The 12104-nt window shown below is 48.0% G+C and overlaps 1 protein-coding gene across 4 annotated transcripts in view; it reads left to right on the top strand.

The window, feature by feature from the left end:
* The window catches only part of letm2 (leucine zipper-EF-hand containing transmembrane protein 2), a 43110-nt gene that overhangs the window by 14721 nt on the left and 16285 nt on the right, over positions 1-12104 (top strand). For 2 of the 4 annotated variants that reach the window (XM_070865972.1, XM_070865971.1), the window contains exons 3-4: positions 5698-6133; positions 6624-6767. In XM_070865972.1, the coding sequence (XP_070722073.1) occupies positions 5698-6133; positions 6624-6767 (580 nt within the window). Of the gene's footprint in view, positions 1-624; positions 834-5697; positions 6134-6623; positions 6768-12104 lie in introns of those variants that run through there. The other 2 variants (XM_070865974.1, XM_070865973.1) reach the window with 2 other exon arrangements.

Here is a 12104-nt window from a genome sequence, read left to right as displayed (position 1 = left end):
AAGGCACTCTCAGGAGCAGAGTGATTAATAGGATTCTGTTTCAAAAAACAAAACGTTACAACAAACTGTTTCATTAACACATGTTTTTTTGTTTCCTTTTCTTGCATATTTCTACCGAAATTCTGAATATTTTGCTTTAAAAGAATCAGTTACCCGAATTGGTTATTTAGAACAAGAAAAACTGCCACTGACTGTCGGTTTAAAACATATCCTAATAAAAATGTTGTTGCGTGCAGCTGCTGGGTTTGTGGATTGCCGCACTAGAGAGGGTACAGGGGAGATTTCCGAGGATGTTGTCTTGACTGATTTTTAGCTTGGATAGGCTGGGATTGTTTTCTTTGGAACAGAGGAGGCTGAGGGGAGGTGTATAAAATTGAGGGGCCGAGATAGTGGATAGGAAGGACCTATTTCCCTTAGCAGAGGGGTCAACAACCAGGGGGCATAGGTTTAAAGTAATTGGTAGAAGGAGTTGAGAGGAAATCTCTTCACTCAGAGGGTGGCAAGCGTGGCGGTCTGGCCTCCACACTAACCAGCAGTTCTGTGTTCCCAGTCACTGTACTGGAGGAAAGGTTTGCATCGTTCACTTCAAAGCAAGACCGAGGAAAGTAACCGCTGGCACAGAGAGATATTGGTCAGGTCAGGTCAACTGCACGCAGTACTCTAGCTGCGAGCAGCAGGGAGTCCGGGGACATCAGTGGCCTACAAAAGGCCCAACGTGTCGGAGAGGCGGGAGTACGAGCAGCAGGGAGTCCGGGGACATCGGAGGCCGACAAAAAGCCCAACGTGTCAGAGAGGCGGGAGTGCGAGCAGCCAGCCGGTGCAGCTGCAGCAGGGTGAGAAGGCAAAAAAGAAGTAGAAAGAAATTGAAAGGTGACATCACAGCCAAGGAGGTAAGTGATTGCTGGTGATTGGTAAGTAGTTTTTCTTTTTCTTTTATCAGTAAGTAACCTTTTAGCATTGTTGTTGCCAAATTAAGTTTATCTAGGGGTTAAGTTATGGCAGGAGAGCTCGGACACGTGTTATGCTCCTCCTGTACTATGTGGGAAGTCAGGGATGCTTCCAGTGTCCCTGACGACTATGTGTGTCCGGGTGCAGCTCCTGACTGACCGCATTGTGGTGCTGGAGCTGCGGGTGGGTTCACTCTGGCGCATGCACGATGCTGAGAATGACGTGAATAGCACGTTTAGTGAGTTGGTCTTACCGCAGGAAAAGGGTACACAGTCAGATAGGGAATGGATAACCAACAGTGCAAGGAAGGTAGTGCAGGGGTCCCCTGCGGTCATCCCCCTGCAAAATTGATACACCGCTTTGTTGAGGGAGATGACTCATCGGGGAGGGCAGCAGCAGCCAAGTTCATGGCACCGTGGTGGCTCTGCTGCACAGGAGGGCAGTAAAAAGAGTGGGAGAGCTATAGCGATAGAGGATTCAATTGTAAGGGGAATAGATAGACGTTTCTGCGGCCGCAACCGAGACTCCAGGATGGTATGTTGTCTCCCTGGTGCAAGGGTCAAGGACGTCTCGGAGCGGGTGCAGGGCATTCTGAAAAGGGAGGGTGAACAGCCAGTTGTCGTGGTGCATATAGGTACCAACGATATAGGTAAAAAACAGGATGAGGTCCTACAAGACGAATTTAGGGAGCTAGGAGCTAAATTTAAAAAGTAGGACCTCAAAAGTAGCAGTCTCAGGATTGCTATCAGTGCCATGTGCTAGTCAGAGTAGGAATTGCAGGATAGCTCAGATGAATTTGTGGCTTGAGGAGTGGTGCAGCAGGGAGAGATTCAAATTCCTGGGATATTGGAACTGGTTCTGGGGGCGGTGGGACCAGTACAAACCAGACGGTCTGCATCTGGGCAGGACCGGAACCAATGTCCTAGTGGGAGTGTTTGCTAGTGCTGTTGGGGAGGAGTTGAACTAATATGGCAGGGGAATGGAAACCTATGCAGGGAGACAGAGGGAAGTAGAATGGGGGCAGAAGCAAAAGATAGAAAGAAGAAAAGTAAAAGTGAAGGGCAGAGAAAACCAAGGCAAAAAGAGCCACATTGCAGCAAAACTCTAAAGGGGCAAAGTGTGTTAGAAAGACAAGCCTGAAGGCTCTGTGCCTCAGTGCGAGGAGTATTCGGAATAAGGTGGACGAATTAACTGTACAGATAGCAGTTAACGTGTATGATGTAATTGGCATCACGGAGACATGGCTCCAGGGTGACCAAGGCTGGGAACTCAACATCCAGGGGTATTCAACATTTAGGAAGGATAGACAGAAAGGAAAAGGAGGCGGGGTGGCATTGCTGGTTAAGGAGGAAATTAATGCAATAGTAAGAAAGGACATTAGCTTGGATGATGTGGAATTGATATGGGTGGAGCTGCGGAATACCAAGGGGCAGAAAACGCTAGTGGGAGTTGTGTACAGACCACCAAACAGTAGTAGTGAGGTTGGGGACAGCATCAAATAAGAAATTAGGGATGCATGCAATAAAGGTATAGCAGTTATCGTGGGTGACTTTAATCTACATATTGATTGAGCTAACCAAGCTGGTAGCAATGCGGTGGAGGAGGATTTCCTGGAGTGTATTAGGGATGGTTTTCTCGACCAATATGTCGAGGAGCCAACTCGAGAGCTGGCCATCCTAGACTGGGTGATGTGTAATGAGAAAGGACTAATTAGCAATCTTGTTGTGCGAGACCCCTTGTGGAAGGATGACCATACTATGGTAGAATTCTTTATTCAGGTGGAGAGTGACACAGTTAATTCAGAAACTAGGGTCCTAAACTTAAGGAAAGGTAACTTCGATGGTTTGAGGCGTGAATTGACTAGAATAGACTGGCAAATGATACTTAAAGGGTTGATGGTGGACAGGCAATGGCAAGCATTTAAAGATCACATGGATGAACTCCAGCAATTGTACATCCCTGTCTGGAGTAAAAATAAAACGGGGAAGGTGGCTCAACCGCGGCTAACAAGGGAAATTAAGGATAGTGTTAAATCCAAGGAAGAGGCATATAAATTGACCAGAAAAAGCAGCAAACCTGAGGACTGGGAGAAATTTAGAATTCAGCAGAGGAGGTCAAAGAGTTTAATTAGGAGGGGGAAAATAGCGTATGAGAGGAAGCTTGCCGGGAACATTAAAACTGACTCCAAAAGTTTCTATAGATATGTGAAGAGAAAAAGATTAGAGAAGACATACTTGGGTCCCTTGCAGTCGGATTCAGGTGAATTTATAATGGGGAATAAAGAAATGGCAGACCAGTTAAACAAATACTTTTGTTCTGTCTTCACGAAGGAAAAGACACAAATAACCTTCCGGAAAGACGAGGGGACCGAGGGTCTAGTGAGAAGGAGGAACTGAAGGATATCCTTATTAGGCGGGAAATTGTGTTAGGGAAATTGATGGGATTGAAGGCCGATAAATCTCCAGGGCCTGATAGTCTGCATCCCAGAGTACTTAAGGAAGTGACCCTAGAAATAGTGGATGCATTGGTGATCATTTTCCAACAGTCTATCGACTCTGGATCAGTTCCTATGGACTGGAGGGTAGCTAATGTAACACCACTTTTTAAAAAGGGAGGGAGAGAGAAAGCGGATAGTTATAGACCGGTTAGCCTGACATCAGTGGTGGGGAAAATGTTGGAATCAATTATTAAGGATGAAATAGCAGCGCATTTGGAAAGCAGTGACCGGATCGAGTCAGCATGGATTTATGAAGGGGAAATCATGCTTGACAAATCTTCTGGAATTTTTTGGGGATGTAACTAGTAGAATGGACAAGGGAGAACCAGTGGATGTGGTGTATTTCGACTTTCAAAAGGCTTTTGACAAGGTTCCACACAAGAGATTGGTGTGCAAAATCAAAGCACATGGTATTGGGGGTAATATACTGACATGGATAGAGAACTGGTTGGCAGACAGGAAGCAGAGAGTCGGGATAAACGGGTCCTTTTCAGAATGGCAGGCAGTGACTAGTGGAGTGCCGCAGGGCTCAGTGCTGGGACCCCAGCTCTTTACAATATACATCAAAGATTTGGATGAAGGAATTGAGTGTAATATCTCCAAGTTTGCAGATGACACTAAACTGGGTGGCGGTGTGAGCTGTGAGGAGGACGCTAAGAGGCTGAAGGGTGACTTGGACAGGTTAGGTGAATGGGCAAATGCATGGCAGATGCAGTATAATGTGAATAAATGTGAGGTTATCCACTTTGGGGGCAAAAATGCAAAGACAGAATATTATCTGAATGGTGGCAGATTAGGAAAAGGGGAGGTGCAACAAGACTTGGGTGTCATGGTTCATCAGTCATTGAAAGTTGGCATGCAGGTACAGCAGGTGGTGAAGAAGGCAAATGGTCTGTTGGCCTTCATAGCTAGGGGTTTTGAGTATAGGATCAGGGAGGTCTTACTGCAGTTGTACAGGGCCTTAGTGAGGCCTCACCTGGAATATTGTGTTCAGTTTTGGTCTCCTAATCTGAGGAAGGACGTTCTTGCTATTGAGGGAGTGCAGCAAAGGTTCACCAGACTGATTTCCGGATGGCAGGACTAACATATGAGGAGAGACTGGATCAACTGGGCCTTTATTCATTGGAGTTTAGAAGAATGAGCGGGGATCTCATAGAAACATAAAAGATTCTGACGGGACTGGACAGGTTAGATACGGGAAGACTGTTCCCTATGTTGGGGAAATCCAGAACCAGGGGACACAGTCTTAGGATAAGGGGTAGGCCATTTAGGACTGAGATGAGGAGAAACTTCTTCACTGAGTTGTTAACCTGTGGAATTCCCTGCCGCAGTGAGTTGTTGATGTCAGTTCATTGGCTATATTCAAGAGGGAGTTAGATGTGGCCCTTATGGCTAATGGGATCAAGGGGTATGGAGAGAAAGCAGGAAAGGGGTACTGAGGGAATGATCAGCATGACCTTATCGAATGGTGGTGCAGGCTCGGAGGGCTGAATGGCCTACTCCTGCACCTCTTTTCTATGTTTCTATGTGGCCTAAGCAGTGAAGGAACATCTGCGGCAGGTCGGGGCCTTTAAAAGGAGCATACCACTCCAGGGAGCAGCGCGAGCTGGTGCAGGAGGGCAGCGACAGAGGGCGACTGGATTAGATGTCACCATAATCCAGGTCCGTGATTGGAGCGAGGGCAGGTACAGCAGGAGCGGTAAGATCGGGGCGAAGGAGTGGCGAGAGTTTGCAGAGTGACATGATTGGGGTCCTGGGGAGGTGTGAATTTGGGGTCCTGGGGAGGTGTGAATTTGGGGTCCAGAAGAGGCGAGGGCCCAGGGGCAGCACAGGCCAGCCCCCACTGCGATATGTGTGTGCAGCAGAGCAGGTCTCCGGTCATCTTGGTTAATCCTTGCCTCTGGACCAAGGCCTAGCTCTGTCAAGCCTGTGTGCAACGGCCACCACTCATTAAAAAAAATCCATGCACAGGCGTTCGGGACCTGGAATATTAGGTACTTCATTGAAACACCTGTGAACTCCCTTTTTGGCGTGGAAGCAAGTCATCCTCGATATGAGGGACCGCTGAAGAAGAACGACTGCCGCAGTGCATTCCCCTGCTCTTTTGCCTGTTTTAGAATTGGGGGTGGGGGGGGGGGAGTAAAAATTAAAAAAAGACCAAGTTCTCAAAGTACATCAAATCTTTTTTGTTAAAATGTCACTTAGTGAGTTCCATCTTTAATTTCAAAAATGCCCTTTTTTTTTCCAAACAGAGGAGCATCCTGTTTCACACACACCACTTTGTACACTTCAGTGGTGGTTCTACATGTTCGGGATTTTCATTTGTACAGACTATATCCCAGAGATAAAGAACTTTGGAGGATCCCTTCTCTTCCCTTCTGCAGTCTATCTCATATACGTACCTCTTCAGTACCTCTGTGCAAATTCCACCTATCTGCCCAGTTGCTTCAAGAGAGTAAAGGATGCCCCAATAAAAGCAAGAGCGCGCCTGATCTGGAAACCCGAGATTCACTTTCCCAAACAACGGAAAATGCTGTTGTGAAGAAAACTTTGAAGCAGAAAATTATAAGTGAACTGAAACACTACTACACAGGATTCCGCTTACTTTGGATCGACATAAAGGTAGCAGCGAGGATAGTCAAGAGGTTACTGTATGGCTACCAGCTCACACGTAGGGAGAGGCGGAGGGTAGGTAGGATCCCATAGCTATACAATTAATTTCTTGAAAGTGAACAATGTGAGATTGCATTTTAACCGGTTTATTATAGAGAAATAACAGTGCTGAGTAAATTTCCTTCTAGTTTCTCTTTTCCTCCCCCACCTGACTCCAGAACTACCGTGTCGGGCACCTATGAGTATCTCACTTGAATGGTCATTCTGCATGTGAATTGAGTAGTGAATCCTGCCCTGCCTCCCTTCTTTTATTCTGACTTTTGAAGTTTCTTCAAGTGTTAATTTCTGGTGGTTGAACTTCATTTGGTTCTAGCACATGATAATATTGACAGATTTTTTTTCATGTTTTAAGTTATTAATAACTTTCCATCATTGGTTACAGTTAATTGAATTAAATCATCATAAAATTGCCTTTATAAATGTTTGACATTTTCTAACTTTATTTCGATATCTAAACTACACCGTGGTTGCTCATATGCATTTTGTCTTGTGCAAACTGTTCCAGCTTATGCGAACATTAGTTGACCTCTTCCGCCTAGTTCCCTTCATGATCTTTCTGATTGTGCCGTTTATGGAGATTCTGCTGCCTGTCGTCCTAATGCTGTTTCCTGGGATGTTGCCATCTACGTTTGAGACAAAAAAGGATCGGGTTGGTGAGAATTTTTTGCACAGAAGCTTTTGATTTGATGGAGTATTTTAATCGTCATGACAAGATGAAGGATGTCAGTCCTGTGGGAATGATGCTTGGTCGGGAGAGAGGGTCTGGAAAGCAGAATGATTGGGAGAAAGAGGGGTGGGTGGGGGGGTGGGGAGAAAGAGGGGTGGGGGGGGGAGAAAGAGGGGTGGGGGGAAGAGGGGAGAAAGAGGGGTGGGGGGGGGGAAGAGGGGAGAAAGAGGGGTGGGGGGGGGAAGGGAAGTCATTAAATTCTATAATAAATCCTTATTTATACTTCTACAAATATTATACAAATAAATCCAACCTGAATAAACATTTATAAACAAAGATTAAATAAACCATCTTCCTACCTGTGTGAAAGTGCTTCAGGCAGGCCTTTCGGGACCGAAGGCTGCCGGCCCGTCCCCAGCACCAGATTTACAGGTAGGTGGCGTCGGGTCGGGTCGGGTCGGGTGGAGAGGGAGAGGGAGAGGGAGAGGGAGAGGGAGAGGGAGAGGGAGAGGGAGAGGGAGAGGGAGAGGGAGAGGGAGAGGGAGAGGGAGAGGGAGGGGGAGGGTCAGGTCGGATCCAGTCCGGGAGCGGGAGTCGGGTCGGGTCCAGTACGGGGGGGGGGGGGGGGGGTCGGGTCGGGGGGTGGGAACAGGAGCGCTGGTCGGGTTGACTCGGGGAGGCGGGGAGCGGGAACAGGAGCGCGGGTCAGGTCCAGTTGGGGAGGCGGGGCGGGTGTCGGGTCTGGTCCGGAGGCGGGGGGGTGGGGGGAGCGGGTGTCGGGTCTGGTCCGGAGGCAGGGGGTGGGGCGGGGAGCGGGTGTCGGGTCGGGTCTGGTCCGGAGGCGGGGGGGGGGCGGAGAGCGGGTGTTGGGTCTAGTCCTGAGGCGGGGGAGGGGGGGGGTGGGGCGCGGGTGCCGGGTCTGGTCCGGAGGCAGGGGGGGAGCGGGTGTCGGGTCTGGTCTGGAGGTGTGGGGGGGAGCGAGTGTCGGGTCTGGTCCTGAGGCGGGGGGGGGGGGGCGGGGAGCGAGTGTCGGGTCTGGTCCGGGGGGGGTGGTGGACAGGAGCTGGCCGTGGGAGGAGCCTTATTCACGCAGCCCCAGTGAGGCCATTCAGCCAGGGCTAGGGACTGCGTGCTTCGGGCCCCTCCCACACAGTTTGGCGCCTGGAGCTACCGCATTTGCGTGCCCACTGTAGCGCATGTGCAGAGGTCCCGGCGCTGTTTTCAGCGCAGGGATCTGGCTCCGCCCCCCCCACAGCTCTTGCTGGCTGCGCTGAGGGCCAGAGGACCTGCAAGTAGGTGGAGAATACCGAGGATTTTTTTAGGCGCACTTTGTGGCGCGGAAAACGGGCGTCCAGGTCGGGACTGCGCCGTTCTAGGCGAGTGTGGAAACTTGGGCCCACAGTGTTAATACTGAGACTACTCTGCATAATGCAGCTTCAACTACTTGAGCTCCGCGTTTCGGAGCTGGAGCAGCGGGTGGAGTCAATACGGTACATTCGCAAGGCTGTGAATTACGTGGTAGCACGTTTCTGGAGGTGGTCACCCCGCAGCTTAAAGGTGTGCAGGTAGAGGGAAAGTGGGTGACCACCAGATGCAGTAAGTGTGCCAGGCACGTAGCGCAGGAGTCCCCCCGTGAATCCATCTCGCTTTAAAACCAATATTCAATTATGAGTATCGGTAAGGACGATGGTGCCTCTGAGGAGTGCAGCCAGAGCCAATTCCAAGGCACCACGCATGGCTCAGCCGCACAGGGGGCAGGGACGAAGAACAAAAATGCCCTAGTGATAGAGGATTCTATAGTTAGGAGAAAAGACAGGCGTTTCTGCGACCGTAGACGTGACTCCTGAATGGTTTTGTGTCTCCCTGGTGCCAGGATCAAGGATGTCAGAGTGGACGCAGGACATCCTGGGGGGGGGGGGGGGGGGAGGGTGAACACCTGGAACACCATATCGGGACCAACGACGTAGGTAAAATGAGGGATGAGGTCCAGCAGGAAGAATTTAGGGAGCGAGGAAGAAAATTAAAGGGTAGGACCGCAAAGGTAGTAATCTCCGGGTTACAACAGTGCCATATGCTAATGAGTACAAGAATAGAAGGATAGAGAGGATGAACACGTGGCTGGAGAATTGGTGTAGGAGGGAGGGCTTTAAATTCTTGAGGCATTGGGACCGCTTCTGGGGGAGATGGGACCTGTACAAATTGCACCTCAACAGCGCCGGGACCAATTTCCTCGCGGGGAGCTTTGCTAGTGCTGTTGGGGAGAGTTTAAACTAGCTTGGCTGGGGGAATGGGAACCTGAGAACGAATTCAAAAGGGAAGGAAGTAAAGCAGAAATTGGATAGCAAGAATGTCGAAAGCGAATCTGTAAGACAGAGGAAACGGTGCTCAGTATGTAGTAAGCAAGTAGGTTTTCCTGTGCTGAATGGTATATACTTTAATGCAAGGAGTATAGTGAATAAGGTGGATGAGCTAAGAACACAGGTAGACATTGGGAGTATGACATAGCCATTACAGAAACATGGCTGAAAGAGGGGCAGGTTTGGCAGATTAATATTCCTGACTGCAGGATTTTTAGACAAGATAGAGTGGTGGGGGGGTACTAATTAAAGAAACTATTACAATGGTGAGAGGGGATGATCTGTTAGAGGGATCCTCAACTGAGGCCATATGGGTCAAATTGAAAAATAAAAAAAGTGCGATCACGCTGCTGGGAGTGTATTATAGACCCCCAAACAATGGGAGGTAGATAGAGGAGCAAATATGTAGGCAAATTGCTGCGAAGCGTAAAAACCCCCCATAGGGTAGTAATAGTAGGGGATTTTAACTATCCAAATATTGATTGGAACAAATTTAGTGTGAAGGGTATAGAGGGTGCGGAATTCTTGAAATGCATTCAAGAGAACTTTTTTGGTTAGTATGTCGCAAGCCCAACACGAGAGGGGGCGGTCTTGGATTTAGGTTGGGGAATGAAGCTGGGCAGGTTGAAGGGGTAGTAGTGGGAGAGCACTTGGGTGCTAATGACCATAATTCGGTCAGATTCAAGTTGATTATGGATAAGGACAAGAATAGGATTGGAATAAAAGTTCTGAATTGGGGGAAAAAGCTAATTTTGCTAAGTTAAGGAGTGATTTGGCCATAGTGGACTGGAAACAGCTACTTGTGGGTAAATCGGTGTCGGAACAGTGGGAGACATTCAAGGAGGAGATCCGGAAGGTTCAGGCCAAACGCGTGCCCTTAAAGAAAAAAAGCTGGGAAAAATAATTCTAGGGCCCCCTGGATGTCTAGGGACTTACAGGGGAGGATTAAGAAAAAAAGGGACGCTTATATCACACATCAACGGCTAAATACTTTAGAATGTTTAGAGGAATATAGAAAGTTAAGAGGTAAAATTAAAAAGGATATTAGGAACGCTAAGAGAGAGCATGAGAAATTCTTGGCCAGTAAAATTAAGGAAAACCTTAAGATGTTCTATAAATATATTAAGAGTAAGAGGGTAAGTAAAGAAAGGGTAGGGCCTATTAGAGACCATGAGGGTAATCTTTGTGAGGAGGCGGAAGATGTTGGTCGGGTTCTTAACGAATACTTTGTATCTGCTTTCACAAAGGAAAGGGGTAATGCAGATACTGCTATCGAGGAGGAGTGTGATATTCTGGATGAAATAAATATGAGGGAGGAGGGATTAAGGGGTTTAGCAGCTTTGAAAGTAGATAAGTCCCCAGGCCCGGATGAAATGCATTCCAGGTTGTTGAGCGAAGTAAAAGAGGAAATAGCAGAGGCCTTGACCATCATTTTCCAGTCCTCTTTGGATCTGGGCATGGTGCCGGAGGATTGGAGGACTGCTAATGTAGTACTGTTGTTTAAGAAGGGAAAAATGGATAGGCTGAGTAATTACAGGCCTGTCTTGCCTATCCAAATCTGAATTTGGATAAGCAAGGATTAATTGGGGACAGTCAGCACGGATTTGTTGAGGGAAGATCGTGTTTGACTAACCTGATTGAATTTTTTGTGGAAGTAACCAAGAGGGTCGAGGGTGATGTATACGATGTAGTATGTATGGACTTTAGCAAGGCTTTTGATAAGGTCCCGCATGTAGACTGGTCATGAAGGTTAAAGCCCGTGGGATCCAAGGCAAAGTGGCAAGTTGAATCCAAAATTAGTTTGGAGGTAGGAAGCAAAGGGTAATGATTGCTGGATGCTTTTGTGACTGGAAGGATGTTTCCAGTGGGGTTCTGCAGGGCTCAGTACTGGGCCTCTTGCTTTTTGTGTTATATATCAACGATTTAGATTTGAATATAGGGAGGATGATTAAGAAGTTTGCAGACGACACTAAAATTGGCTGTGTGGTTAATAATGAAGAGGAAAGTCATGGGCTGCAGGAGGATATCAATCTACTGGTCAGGTGGGCAGAGCAGTGGCAAATGGAATTTAATTCAGAGCAGTGTGAGGTGATACACTTTGGAAGGGCTAATAAGGAGAGGGTATACACATTAAGCGGTAGGCCACTTAATAGTGTAGATGAACAAAGGGACCTTGGAGTGCTTGTCCACAGATCTCTGAAAGTAGCAGGCCAGGTGGTTAAGAAGACATACGGAATGCTTGCCTTTATTGGCCAAGGCATAGAAAAAAAGAGCAGGGATGTTATGTTTAAATTGTATAATACTTTGGTTAGGCCACAGCTGGAGTACTGCGTGCAGTTCTGGTTGCCATATTATAGGAAGGACGTGATTGCACTAGAGAGGGTGCAGAGGAGATTTACTAGGATGCTGCCTGGAATGGAGAATCTTAGTTATGAGAACAGATTGGATCGGCTGGGTTTGTTCTCATTGGAACAAAGGAGGTTGAGAGGAGACCTCATCGAGGTGTACAAAATATTGAGGGGCCTGGACATAGTGGATAGTAAGGGTCTATTTCCATTGTTGGAGGGGACTATTACGACGGGGCATAGTTTTTGGTGGTTGGTTGGTGGAAGGTTTAGAGGGGATTTGAGAGAGGGCTTTTTTTACACAGAAGGTTGTGGGGATTTGGAACTCCTGGAAGAGTGGTGGATGCAGAAACCCTCACCACTTTTAAGAGATGGTTGGATGGGCACTTAAAGTGCCGTAACCTGCAGGGTTATGGACCTAGAGCTGGTAATTGGGATTAGACTAGACGACCTTTTGTTGGTCGGCGCAGATATAATGGTAAGTGCTGCAGGGAATAGAATGCGGCCAGGGTGATCTGGACTAGTTTCGATCACCTGGATGGGTCGGAGAGGAATTTTCCCAGATTTTTTCTCCCTAAATTGGCCTGGGTTTTTATCTGGTTTTTGCCTCTCCCAGG

This window comes from Pristiophorus japonicus, chromosome 22 (genome assembly GCF_044704955.1).
Source record: "Pristiophorus japonicus isolate sPriJap1 chromosome 22, sPriJap1.hap1, whole genome shotgun sequence".
Classification (NCBI taxonomy): Eukaryota; Metazoa; Chordata; class Chondrichthyes; family Pristiophoridae; genus Pristiophorus; species Pristiophorus japonicus.
Note: the sequence above shows the minus strand (reverse complement) of the source record. Positions and strands in the feature narration are given on the sequence as shown.